We start from the raw sequence: 13,484 nt of genomic DNA, 5'->3' as shown, positions 1-13,484 counted from the left end.
TCAAGACCTATTTATAAAACAACCGAAACTTAAAATTGTGGGGTTTTTCTTTACCCAAATAATACATTTATTTATATTTTTTTCTGGCTCAAATCAATAAGTCTGTCTCTTAAGAAGAGACTTAACATATTTTCCCTTCTTGATATGCTTCTTAGTTAAATCCCAAATGTTTGTTTTGAAAAAGATTTAAATGTACACATGACCAAGATCAGAGTCTACTTTAACTCCATAATTTAAATTTCCCTCCAGAGCATTCCATTTCAAGGAGCTGTCCAGTAATAAGAGAAATCTTTTCACCACTTCAATATTGTTTAGCTATTCAAATTAATTCAGGAATATAATTTATTGCTTTAAATGACTAGTCCAGTTTGCTCTATACTACACAAATTGTATTGTGTTTATCTTCCATTTTATTCCAATGTTGACAATTCCAGTTACTCATAATTCTTTGGCTTTATGCTAGTAAATCAAGTGCTCACTCCCATCAAAAATGAACTGTGATCATTAATTAAGAATATTCGGACAAGGCAATTGAACCAAGCACTGGGCATTACAAGGATGATGGTCCATAGCTATAAATAGCCTGGAAATAGCATTGTTCTTCTTTAATGTGGTTTTCTTATAACATATATTTTGGCTACTGATTTTAAAAAGTACCTGCCAAGGCTTAAAAATATTTTTATAAAAACTGATTTTTTTTTCAAAACTGGAAGTGTTACCTGTCCAATTTTTAAAATCTCCAATTAACTAACACAAGCATCTTTTTAATGAACTTATTTTCCTAGCTCTTTCTTCAATGGCCAAATCACAAAGTTCATAGACACTCAGGAGACTTGGTCTAATGGGTGGTGAAATCATGTTCTTATCAGAGGGGTCAGTGTATAGGCAGATTCAAGATTCCTTATTGATTCACCATTCAACTAAGGAAAAAAAATCACCCTCAGATGGTCTTCTTTTCTAAATAAAGTCTAGGAAGGAAATGCCCTGTCTACTCCTTTCTATATTTAATAACTGGTAATTCGATCCAGTTGGTGAAACTGTCTAGAGCGTGGTGGCCAATAACTTGTGATCCTAACCTCAGCCAATTTCTTTTACCCACAGGCTACAAATTGTCTTAGTCAGTTTGGGCTGCCATAACAAAATACCATAGACTGGGTGGCTTAAATAACAGAAAAATATTTCTCACAGTTCTGGAGGCTGGGAAGTCCAGCACGGGAGGTTTCATTCTGAGGTTTCTTACCTTGGCTTGCAGGTGGCTGCCATCTTGCTGTGTGCTCACGTGCCTCCTCTTTGTGTGTTCTCAGAGACAGAGGGGGAGAGAGAGAGAGAGGGTGAGCAAGCTCTTTGGTGTCTCTTCCTATAAAGGCACGAATCTCAGCATGAGGGCCCCACCCTCATGACCTCATCTAATCCCAATTATCTCCCTAAGGCTCCATGTCCAAATACGATTGCATTGTGGGTAAATCTTCAACATCTGAACTTGGAGGAGACACAAACATCAGTCCATAACAAGTGTGTATCTAAACCTTCAAGCTGCACCTTGGGCCATAAGCACAGCAGTCACCAGAGGAACTAGGCAGTGGGGTATGAATGGCCACTCAGGCCAACCAGTCTCCTTCTCCCCACTTTCCTGACCATCTCAAGTACTTACACCTGGCACAGAGGAGGTGATAAACACACGCTTAAAATGTCACCTACGAGTCTTTGAGGCTTACCCTTTCAGGGCATTATCTGCTCTGTTCTCCGTGGCAAGGCTCCAGAACGCTAGAGGTACTGTCTTAACCGCATATTGCATAAGCTACATGTTCAAATAATGGGAATGTTTATTTGTAAGGAGAGTTTTAGTATCAGAATATTGTAGCATGGCATAGGAACCAGACGTCTGCCACGTGCCCTACTAGCTCAGGTGTTTCTGATTAAAGTGCCTTCAAACACGGTGCCAGGCTCCTGGAGTTATTACGCCCCATCCCTGATCTGTCCAGTAAATATTTAATCAGATAATCTCTGTTTCAAAACTTGCCTCCAGAGTCTTTCGTTTTAGTAATATTTTAAAATTTCCAATGACTTATTAAAGTTCATTCACTTTTCCCAGGCACTGGGGACAAGTCATTTACTTAGAATATCTACTTAATCCACACTGCAGTTGCCGTGATCATATGATCCACTGTTGCCTTCCAGTGTGGTTTCACCAAACTGGGGCAGTATGATCCCATTTTAATCTATGTTTGTAAATGTTTTACTACTAAGACAACTTACATTTATGCTACTGACACCCTCCGTGTATGCATTCACATACTGAAACGCTTATAGTGTATACTCACACATGTGACACTTCAGGGCAAAACTCTGCAAATGTTCATAAGGCTAAACACAGAGTTTGGAAAGTTCCTCTAGCCTTTTGTTCAGCATAACTACCACTCTTGTTTTTATTCCTCTATATATTTTACTTTCAATTTCATCAGTGCTTTGTAATATACCATACAATGAATGTCTCTCTGATCTAGAATTTCCTTTGCTGGTAATTTGAAGTATCCAAAATACAACAAAAAATATTAAGCCCAAAATGTTATCCTCTGATAACCAACATGGATGACATGAAATTAGTTTTACTCTGGAAATAGTCTTAACAAGTTTGGTTCTCTCTTTTCCCAAACTATAATTGAAAGCAGCTGCCAAGGCAAGTCTAAAACAGTCCCCAAAAGTGACAGCCTAACACAGGCGGAGTGTGCAGACAAACTACTAAACAATGGAAACAATAACAACAACATGCGTATTAAAAAACTACAAAATTGCAGTAGTTTGGAGCTACTGAGTTTTGGTGCTAGGAGCTATGTGAACCACACTAGTTGTGAAAGTATACCATATATGTTATGCGCACAATGTTGACTGAATAATTGATATAAAATTAGTTACATTCAGTATGACTTTTGGAAGGCATTACATTACAGAAAATTCTTCATCCAAAAAGCTTAACACATTTATTTTTTTAAACCTTGTTTAAAAGAAGAGAAACATCAGTGGTCTATAGAATTGACTTGCTTTTGTACCAAATGAAATTCTAACCTTGAAAGCTGAGGAAAAGAAATCTTTCCCAAATATTTTATTAACCCCCATAAATCTTTAACTGTTAAAATATTTGTGTATTTTAATTGAAAGTTCAGAATTAGCCATATAGCTGTACCTCATTTATGCATAGTTAGCACTATGACACAGAGATACAGCAACTCAGGTGTACTGGAAAAAATTCAGGATGCAAAATACAATACTTTTAATTATCTAACTAATTATTGTTAGTTACATTATTATTAATTATATTAATTATATCAATTATTTGATAATCTAACCATAGTAGACTTCTCTGTATAAAAGTAAATGTCTACCAAAGAGAATATGCTCATAATTGTAATCAGTATTATAAGATTTTAGAAATTACCTACTATCATTGAAAGAAAGAAAGACTGGAACTTCCTAAGGGCAGAGATAAGCAGTCAAGCATCCCTGAAGAACTAGTGTGAGTGAGTGTGTATGTGTGTGTGTGTGTGTGTGTGTGTGTGTGTGTGTGTGTGTGTGTGTGTGTGTCTGTGTGTGAGTGTGTGTGTGTGTGTGTGTGTGTGTGTGTGTGCTGGTGCACTTACTGGGAGGACCGGGGTGATGCAACTCTTGTTTTCTGAAACCAGTCAACCTCCCCTCCCCACCACCATGTTACTCTGACCCTTCCAGTTTCCTGGGATTTAGCCAACAATACAGTGGTTTTCTACCAACTCCCCATTAAGGAAGTTCTTTCTTCACAGCTGGATAAGCCCTTCAGAGGCTTCCTGAGAGGAATCCTTAGACACTGAGGCTTCTGGAAGTCGACGAGAAGTCCCTTTCTGTTCTAAGCATGCTCCCCCTACCAGCCGTTCCACTCTCCTAAATTGACAGGAGTCGAGATTGCAATTTTTGCTTTACTTAAGATTTGAACTATGGCTACTGACCCAGACACCAGGTCACAAAACAACATAAGTCTCAGGGTATCAGAAGAAAGAACACACGAGTACACTGTAGAGAGATCTGGGAGGACATAATTTTTTCCCCCTCAAAACTCCTCTAAATGGAGCGGTTGTTAGAAAACTTTGCAGCTAATAATCTTAGAAGATGCACCTTTTACATTTTTTTTCAATAGTTTTTCTTTACAATACCTACAAAGTGCCGTTTAATTTTTTTCTTGTAAAAATCAGGGTGGGCTTGATGCCAAGATTCTACTGCCATCAAAAGTACAACTCAATCAAGCAATTACCTAAAAATAAAAGCATGTTATCTTTGAGACAGAACCAAATTTAGTATTCTGCCACTGTACTTGGAACATTTACTTTAAACAGCTCTCTTTGTGGCCTGGGAAAATCAGCGACACCATTGTACCCACCCAGTGGGCTGCTGTGCCACTTCATGGGGACTGGTACGTGACTGACGTGGCCCCATGGATGGAGGCTGGCCTCGCAGTCCTGGGCCCAGGCTCTCTCTCCTGCACACACCCCCAAATTAAAGCTTGGTTTTGGTGGAAACCAATGCATCATCATGCCACATGGACCATCTTTTTATGACTAGGAACTAAATGTTTCAATTTTTAGGCTAGATGAAACAAAATACTCAGTGGCTTCCCTATTTTGAAATATTAAGACAGTTCTCTTTTGCTGGAATCATTTATAACTTTCAAACAAAGCTACACACTGTGGGTCCACCAGATTTATGGTATTTCTGGGGTTTCCCAATTGGGTTGATCGTCGGAATGACCTAGGGAATTATTTCAGAAAGCTTGTTTCCAGGGCTCCACTGAGGTCTTCCCTGGAACCCTTAAGAGTGAGGCCCAGATTTTGATAAAGCCCTCCATGTAATTATGATGATCATAATTTGAATTGATTTGGGACCCACCATCATAACCTGTCTTCCCCCAACTAACTCCCTCCAGCTACCACAGCTTTCCCTCACTGCACAATATCGATGTTTCTCTTCTTCTCCTGGATTAAATGCTTTCTCAGCTTTACCTACCTTTGTATTTTTTCTTGTAAACTTCCTCAAGTATTCTGGTAAGGAAAGTGGTGGTAAAACTATCAAATGCATAAATGGTATCCTTTCCAGTGTTTTATAAAGTGGAAATACATTTTAGGAGTAACAGTGTCATAATACTATTTTATGATGATAAGAAATGAATCAAATTTACAAAACTCCAGAACATATGCAATCATGTTACAATCAGTGACAAAATTCAATTTTACTTACTTTCTGGAAATTAATAGATACTATATATTTTTTATTCCTAATCTGTTTTACACTAAAGGTGAGATCAAATCAATATAGTGCAACAAACTTACTGAGTCCAATTTTAGACACACAAGAGTGTTAAGTCCTAGATTCTACCCTTCAAAGAATTCATAATACAGTAAGAAAGTCAGACACATGTTTAAAAAAATAGTGTGGGAAAAAGTGAAGCAAGTACAAAGTGCTGAAGGGACACATTTGAGAAGAATCAACTCTTATCAGGGTGGGTACACGTGACAAAAAGATTTCTAGAGGATGTGATATCTTGGTTGGGTTTTGAAGGATAAGTTGAAGTTTGCCAGTCTATCCATGGGGAGCCTAGGGGAGGGGAGGGCACCCACGAGAGGGGAAATAGCCTGTGCAAAGGCAGGGAAGTGTTGCCACTGCACGGTGTGCTTAGGGTAGTGTTTGGGGATTGCTGCTGTAGGAGGTTAGCTCCTCCTAGTGGTGAGGAATGGCAAGAAATCAGGTTCCAAGCTAGACTTCTACCCTTGAATAAACTTTTGACCTTGAATGCTATGCTACAGAGCTTGGACTTTAACCTTTAGATGACCAGGAATTGACACAGGGAGAAGTCACGGAAAAGTCATGTGATCATATGGGTACTTTGAGAGGGAAATCTGGCCGCACCACGTAGGCTGGATTGGGGTGGGTTTGGCTGGGGATTAGACCAGAGGTATAGAGTCCAGTAAAGAGCTGCTGTCCTAAGGAAGTGGCATCAAGGAATGGCAGGAGAAGGTAGCTCATGAGACATTCTGAGGGCAGAATGTTCAGTATACTTAGTGGCCCTCTAAACGTAGGAGAGATGAAATGAAGGGGTCATGTCACCCCAAATTCCTGGCATGGGAGACTAGGTAGACAGTGAGACCCCCAACCGAGACTAAAGAACCAGGCTTGAGGAAAACAGATAATGAGTTCACTCTTAGACATGTATGTTAAACATTTTTGTACACTATGTTATCAACAAATTTGATAACACCCAGACACAAAGAAAGCAACAGAAAAGTTAAATAGTAAATATTATGTAGTTTTATAGTGAACTAATCCATTAGTTAACACATAACCAACTTGTCAGTTACATAACTATATTTTGTTTTGTACCCAAATAGAAACCACACCTTTGTCTGTTTTCATCTAAATGTTCCTTTTAATTTAGCTTTGAAGCCATATCTTTTTTCCCCTGAGAGAAGAGACAGGTTGTTAAAAAAATCTGACCCCAGATTTACATCTAAAACATTACATACATGGTCACAACTCCATGTCCCGTTTTCAATAAGGTGTCAAGTCATGTGATCCAAAATAGCAGATGATTTCAAGAAATAACACCAAATTTCCTTGGTTAAGACCCTTCAGGCTGTAAGTTTGAACTTCCTGTTTAAGTTTTACAAAGACAATTATTATAAAATTCATTGACTTACCCCAAAGATGTTCCCTACTCTGAAGAAGAGAGATGAACCACGGGTTGTTCGGGTATCTGGAGATGAATTTTTATTAAAGAGTGGGTTAACAGCAGGGAATCCCGTCACTAAGAGAGGACAGCCTCCCCCTCCCCTTGTTGGAAGGGGAGCCTGCTAGCTCCTGCCCATCTGCAGGCCTGGGTTCTGTTCCAGGCTACTGCCTCTTGCTACCATAGGCTTTTTTTCAAAACTATCTCCGTACTCCAGCCCTGAAGGCTGCAACCTACACACACGATGTCCGGTCTGGATATTTTCACTTCAATAGTATCTTCCATCTCTGTCAAATAATCGTTAAATATTTATCCTAGTTCTTTTTTTTTTTAAATCACTGTCAAAGTATATTTGTTAAATATACTTGATCTCCAAGTAGAAACACTTTTGGCCAATAGAAATAATTCCAGTATGGGCCCAAAGCATCTATCATATCATCATCTTTCATTTATGTTCTTAAAAAGTGACATTTAGATACTGCAAACTGTGCTAAGAAGGAGGAACTAGGAAATCAAGTTCAATTTGGTGGCTGTTGTTTGTGCCCTGCCCAGACACCTCATCCTCCAGCTCTGTGTTGAACAGTGAGTGGTATTTACATGTGTCATGGGCACTTACATTTACCAAATTTTAAAACACATCGAGTACTTCTGGTGATTGTACTTTCTTAGGGACTGTTCCTATTATTGACTATTTTTCATGCTTCTGTCTTCTCCATCTTTTTGTGTCCTACAATTCTAGACCAATGACAAAACCTATAGCAAAAATAACCATAATACTTTTAGAAGTGCAACAGCAATATTTACCAAGCACTACCTTTGTACCAAGCATTCTCTACGTATTAGTTCATTTAAGAGTAAGTACACAAATAGAAATTTTCTCCCTTCCATGGACAAGAAAACAAATTTAGAAATCTTACGTAACTCATCTAATAGTGGATGGTGGAACAGAGATGCTCTTCCGTGGAGGCTGATACAGAACTCCCATTCCTGTACACGCCTCGTGGTCACTCAAAAACAAATGTTAGGGTGATGAAGGCATTTGGAAAGACACTGAACAAGACACAGTGGTGGTGGTTGTGTTTTTATGTTACCCAGTAAATTTTTTCTTTCAAATGACATGAGAACAATTCTTTTTGATCTAAAGAAGCGGTTCTCAAAGTGTGGTCGGGGGACTCCTGAGGACCTGGAGTCCCTTTCAAAGGGTCTGTGAGGTCAAAATTACTTTTATAACAAGACTGTGAGGGAAAAACTGCCTTCATAAGACTGCTAAGATGCTCATTTTCTTACAAGTACGCTCACGGTGAAATTTTCAATGACTGCATGACATGGGATATTGCAACAGACTGAATGCAGAAGCAGATGTAAGAATGCAGCTGTCTTCTGTTAAGTCTAACTTTAAAGAGATCTGCAAAGACAGCAAAACAATGTCACTTTTTAAAATTTTTTTTAGAAATTAGAATTTTTCACAAAAATATTTGACAATATAGAACAGTTTTAGTATTTTTAGTTTTAAATGAATTAAGCAAAAATTTAAAGTGTTCTCAGTTATAAATTCTAACATAGTAAGTACTGACAGACATAGATAGCCCACATAAGCTTTTGAAGGTCCTCAATACATTTTAAATTTCAGTTCTGAGACTAAAGAGTTTGTAAACTTCTGTTCAATGATAGGTATACCTTCCTATTTCAGTATACCTTCAGTATACCTTCCTATTTCAGAACTGCTTGAACAGGCATGCCATAAGTGGAAATGAACTTGGATGATTTTCTGCTGTAGCAGAAGATCTGAGAGTTTAGCTAAGGTTAATTCCCATACCAATGAATCACAAGACATCACTCCCTCATATATTTCCACTCACACAGGAGATCTGAATAATGTATCCATTAGTGAAATCTGCCATCAGCCAGGTTATGAGAAACAGAAGTTTTCTTATGGCCCAAGAGGATGAATAACAAGCTACCATAAAACCCACTGCCTCAAAAGGCTAGACCAACGTGACTTTCCAACTGAGAAACACATTTTGAGTTTCATCAACTACTTCCACACAAGAAACACTGTCATCACTGCTACATGACCATGCCCTTTTCCCACCATCAAAAATTTGGGGAGATACTGTTGAAGGTGTGTGTATATTTAAGAGGCAGAAAGAGGGCTCTGCACATTTTATCTTTCTGTCAATCAAGTTTTCATTTATTTTTTCATGCCCACTCCTTTCTTCCTTTTCTGAACCCTGTGACTCCACCACAAAAGTCTTTGGTTCTTGTTCTTTTTTTTTTTTTAAACTACAATAAATAACATGAAAAACAGAGAAGAGACACTTTAGTACTGAGAAAACCACTAGCAATCATTATGTCAAACAGAAAGTGACTCAAACTTTCAACTCAAAATGATTTTTTGTTTTTACTTAAGTATAGTCAGGTTTTTAATGGGTGTTAATTCTTCCATTACAATGGCTGAGAGAGAGAGTTATTAAAACTCTATTAAACACTTGATAACAAACGCACTGCGTGAGTTACTCTTCAGTCATCAGAAATACAACAGCCTGGCAGCACCCAGATAAGTGAAGGGACCTCAAACAACTGACATATCGTGTTCATCCCTCAGACACTTACCTCCTGAAGCCCTAGCTGCTGAGGGTATGAACAAGAGGAGACTTTCCTGCCTTTGAGGCTCACGCATGGCCAGAGCAGATGCCACCTTCAAGCTCATGATAACACAGCCTGTTAACTGCCATGAAGGCTGATGGAAGTTGCGTCCTGAGAAGAGGAGGGTGGGAAGCCATGATGGACAAGTAGGAGCTGCATCTGTGGGGTTGGTGAGGGAATTTAGGCAGAGGGCCCTGTGTTAGCTGGCAAAGTGACCCCTGGTGTGAGCAGTGGTGTGGTCACACCCAGAATAGTGTGCTTGTGTGCACGTGTGCCCGCATGCAGAGCCCAGGGGCGAGAGCAAAAGGCATGCTCACCAAGAGGAAGGACACCACGGGTCAACTGGACCTGTGTTGGAAATTCTCCAGAGACATTAACTGTTTGAGCAGAGGACTTCATCCCACGTATCATCTCTAAGACAATTTCCCCACCGGGACATCAAGAAGCTCACCACAGCAAGGTTCCAGGGTCCGATTTAAAAACTATGTTCTTGCTGCCTTGCCTATTAAGAATTTACAGCAGATGGGCTACTGAAGGAAGGGAAAAAGGATGTTAAAAATGTAATATTAAGCTTAAAATTATTTACAATCTAAAACACATTTTAATTACATTATGCCCGCAAAGTAACATATGATCCAAGTGTAACCTATAAAAACCAGATTACATAATCAGATAGTAGCTTCTGAAAGTTAGTTCTAAAGACACAAATCCTAGGTAACTCAGGGAAAGACAATTTTAGAAATAAGAATATGTTCCTATTTGAAGAATACTTCTATTGGAGATGGGTCTACTTTCAGAGACAGTGTAACAATCTAGTTAAAGGCACAGAGTCATCCAATTTTACTAAAATTGGCTAATCTAGATTGTGTGTCTGAGCATCTGTGCACGTGTGAGTAGGTAAACTATTACCTAAAGTCATATAATTCTTCACCGTCAACAGAGAATTCTTGCAAAACTATTAAAAGAATTTAATTGCATATTTTAAAAGACAGTTCATCCTTTTTTCCCCCTGGAATATGGAATTTCAGTTTATTTGGTAGCAGCCACTTAGAGTCCCAAGTTTAATGACAGCTGATTAAAACTGTTCTTTTTTCCCTTGTTTTTCACTTTATTGAAAAATCATCAAAACTATGTTGGCACAGACAGCATTTCTCACCCCAAATGCTTTAAAATTTGCACTATTTTGTGTCATTTGAAAGACTTTCCCCCGTAAAAAATAATAAAAGAGAGAAAGATTAGGTTTGCATTTTCTTTGTTCAAGGTGTTTATTGCATCTCAGAGGGCGTACATGCACTGGGTTTTTAAACTGAAATACAAAGAAAAGCCATTTTGAAATTGGTTTTAGGTAATTTTTCCCCATTACAGTGTATGTTATCCCCACAGTAAATTCAGATACAACCACTTTTGAATGGTACCATATATCTATTAAATAATTTGAAAAAAAGGCAAACACCTTTCCAACCCAATATGCTTTGACGAAGAGCTGCCAAGCCACTAGCAACACTGATCAACAGTGACCTCATTTATGCATCAAAATCTTAAGCCAAGCCATCAGCACAGACAGTGTGACAACAAATTAAAAATCAAAGAATACAGTATGTACAGCAAAGGATACAATTCTCTGAATTAGTTTAAATTCTAATCACAATGGTACAACAAAAGCTACTTTGAGCTCTGTTGAGGGATGGAAGAACACTAGTCTACAGAACACACAAAGAATTACCAAATTAACAGATGTACATAAAACCCACAAGAAAATAAAAATATTTGCAGTAATCTTTAAATTACAGATATACCTTGGGCGTGCCTTCAGCATCACTTGAATAGCACATGTCTAATTTCATTTTCACGGGCATGATAGAAACGGACCCTTTGCTTTTCAGTGCATTTAATCAAGAATGAATAAATAGGTCAATTTAGGTGCAAAACCTGTCAAATATCATTAAAACAGATTTATTTTAATACAGCAGTGATTAAATAGGGAATTCTTCTCATATGATTTTTCATTCTTGATAAGGTAGCTTCAAGGAGAAATATTTATCCTGGACATTAACCTTTATATATTTTTTAAAATAAAATGTCTTAAACATATACAGTGCCACAAAAATAAACATTTCCCACAACAGTTGAAGTTCCTGTGATTGGAAAAATGTACTCCACACCGAAAAAAGTTTTGTATATTTAAGAGTGTTTTCCTTACTATCTGATATTATCACACTATATTTGTAACATAGATACAGAAGAAAAGAGAATTTATGGACAGGGAGAGTTTCGGTTTGTCCAAAAGTTATATATACATTGAAACCTTCAAAAACACAGACACATCTTTCCAAATGGCTCACCACACAACAGCTGCATCATTCGTCCATGGGTGAGGTCCAGAAAAGCACTAAAGGCATCAGAAACATCCATTCATTGTTTACATCGTACAACACACAAATAACCCAAATACACTACAGCTTTGAGAGTAGGGATAACAGCTAAGGTAGTACACATTCCTAGTGTTCACTTTCACAGCTGTGCTACACATTTTGGAAGAGAAGTTATGACTAAGCATTGGGATTGGTACTGGTGGCTCACTTTGAAACTCTGAGCATCAATCTTATTTGAAGGCTCCAAACTCATTTTTTTTTTCCTATTCGGTCACAAAAATTGCAGCTGTAAAGATAAAAAGCACTTGAATTAGCAAACAGTATTACATACTCCTCCAACATTTTCCCTTCCTTGCTATTTTACGTCCCAGTGAAAAATCTTCACACAAAACGTTTCTGTGTTACCAAATTCACATTTAGAAACTTCACAGTTCTTTAAAACAAGCTTAAAATTTCAGCCAGGAAAAACAACAACAAAAAAAACCCTTTAATGTATAGCTTCATTTTAGATAAGAAAATTGTATCAGTGAAATTTTGAAATTTGGATACTTAGAAATCTTAGTAAGATGTTCACTATCAATTAAGAACAGTTAACCTTTCAAAAAAAAAAAAAGGGCAGTGAAGTAAGTGGGAATAGCAGGGATTTCTTTTTTTTCTTTGGGTTCTTTTCAGGTATGGTGTTCAATGAGCTGCTAACCAGTTGAACAAGTGACAGAACAGAAGAGAAGTGAGACGTCCCTGGTGACTCAATGCCTTCACTGACGCCACTCCCCACTAAGCTCCCTGGCTATCTCCCATCCTTCACCAGTCATCTCTGCCAGGAAACCTTTCCTGGGGTCTTAAGGCTTAGCCATGGGGGTAACTCTTCTTCATAACATCGTCTGCATCAGTCTCTCAACTCTGAACCTCTGAGGGCAGGGACTGCCTCAAGCATATGTTTCAGGTACTTATCAGAGTTCCTGGCGTATGATGACAGCAATATTACTGAATAAAAGGTGGATAAAAGGCTGCTCTCTGCAGTGTCCCTGGTCATTCCTGAAACTCCAACTGGTAAGAAATAAGTACTCTCTGTCTCCCATATGCCTGCCTCAGCCCAATCCAACGCAAAGTGGAACAGGAAAGTTGGGCACAAGGAGAAACCACTTGGCTGAGATGTCAAGGTCTTCAAATGATAAGGTATTAATTTTGCATGAAGAAAAAACCTTAAAACAGGAATCCAGAAAAAAATCTTAGTCGACTTTAGAGGAAGCTTTTAAAAAATATAGGTAATAGATGGATGGTAAAAATAGCCCTGGGTAGTGGTCCAAAAACTTGGACACTCCTACAGCGTGACCTTGGGCAAATCACTTAATGCCAAGGAACAGTTTTTTCAGCTGTGAAATGGAGACAAAAGTATCTGGTGATTTATCTCACAGGGTCTGATCTCCTACAGAGATGATCAAAAGAGTTAATAACTGGGAAGTAGATACGGAAACGACCATGTAAATGAGAAGCATCACTATTACGGATCATCCACATTCAGCAAGTATTTGTTGAGAACTCATCCACTGTGTGAAGTGCGGGGTTACTAGTAAACCATCTTCCTCCATCAGTTTCCTCCCATAACTCCACTATTAGTCATTTCATAAATTACATCAAATTAAATTAGAATGCTAGAAATTTAAAATTCTGCCTGAATGCAGAAATACAAAGGGTAATAATAATCTAAGCTTTATCTGATGAGG

General features: G+C 38.2%; 1 protein-coding gene across 8 annotated transcripts in view; it reads right to left on the bottom strand.

The window, feature by feature from the left end:
• Nucleotides 1-10,634: 10,634 nt before the first annotated feature.
• The window catches only part of SNAP91 (synaptosome associated protein 91), a 128,257-nt gene continuing 125,407 nt past the window's right edge, over nt 10,635-13,484 (bottom strand). For all 8 annotated transcript variants that reach the window (XM_074368670.1, XM_074368675.1, XM_074368669.1 and 5 more), the window contains one exon: nt 10,635-12,046. Coding sequence is in view for 1 of the 8 variants with exons in the window: in XM_074368671.1 (XP_074224772.1) it covers nt 12,032-12,046 (15 nt within the window). In the remaining 7 variants the exon portion in view is untranslated. The remainder of the gene's footprint in view (nt 12,047-13,484) is intronic.

The sequence above is a fragment of the Camelus bactrianus genome, chromosome 8, assembly GCF_048773025.1.
Source record: "Camelus bactrianus isolate YW-2024 breed Bactrian camel chromosome 8, ASM4877302v1, whole genome shotgun sequence".
In the NCBI taxonomy this organism is placed as follows: domain Eukaryota; kingdom Metazoa; phylum Chordata; class Mammalia; order Artiodactyla; family Camelidae; genus Camelus; species Camelus bactrianus.
This window is presented reverse-complemented; position numbering and strand designations above follow the sequence as displayed.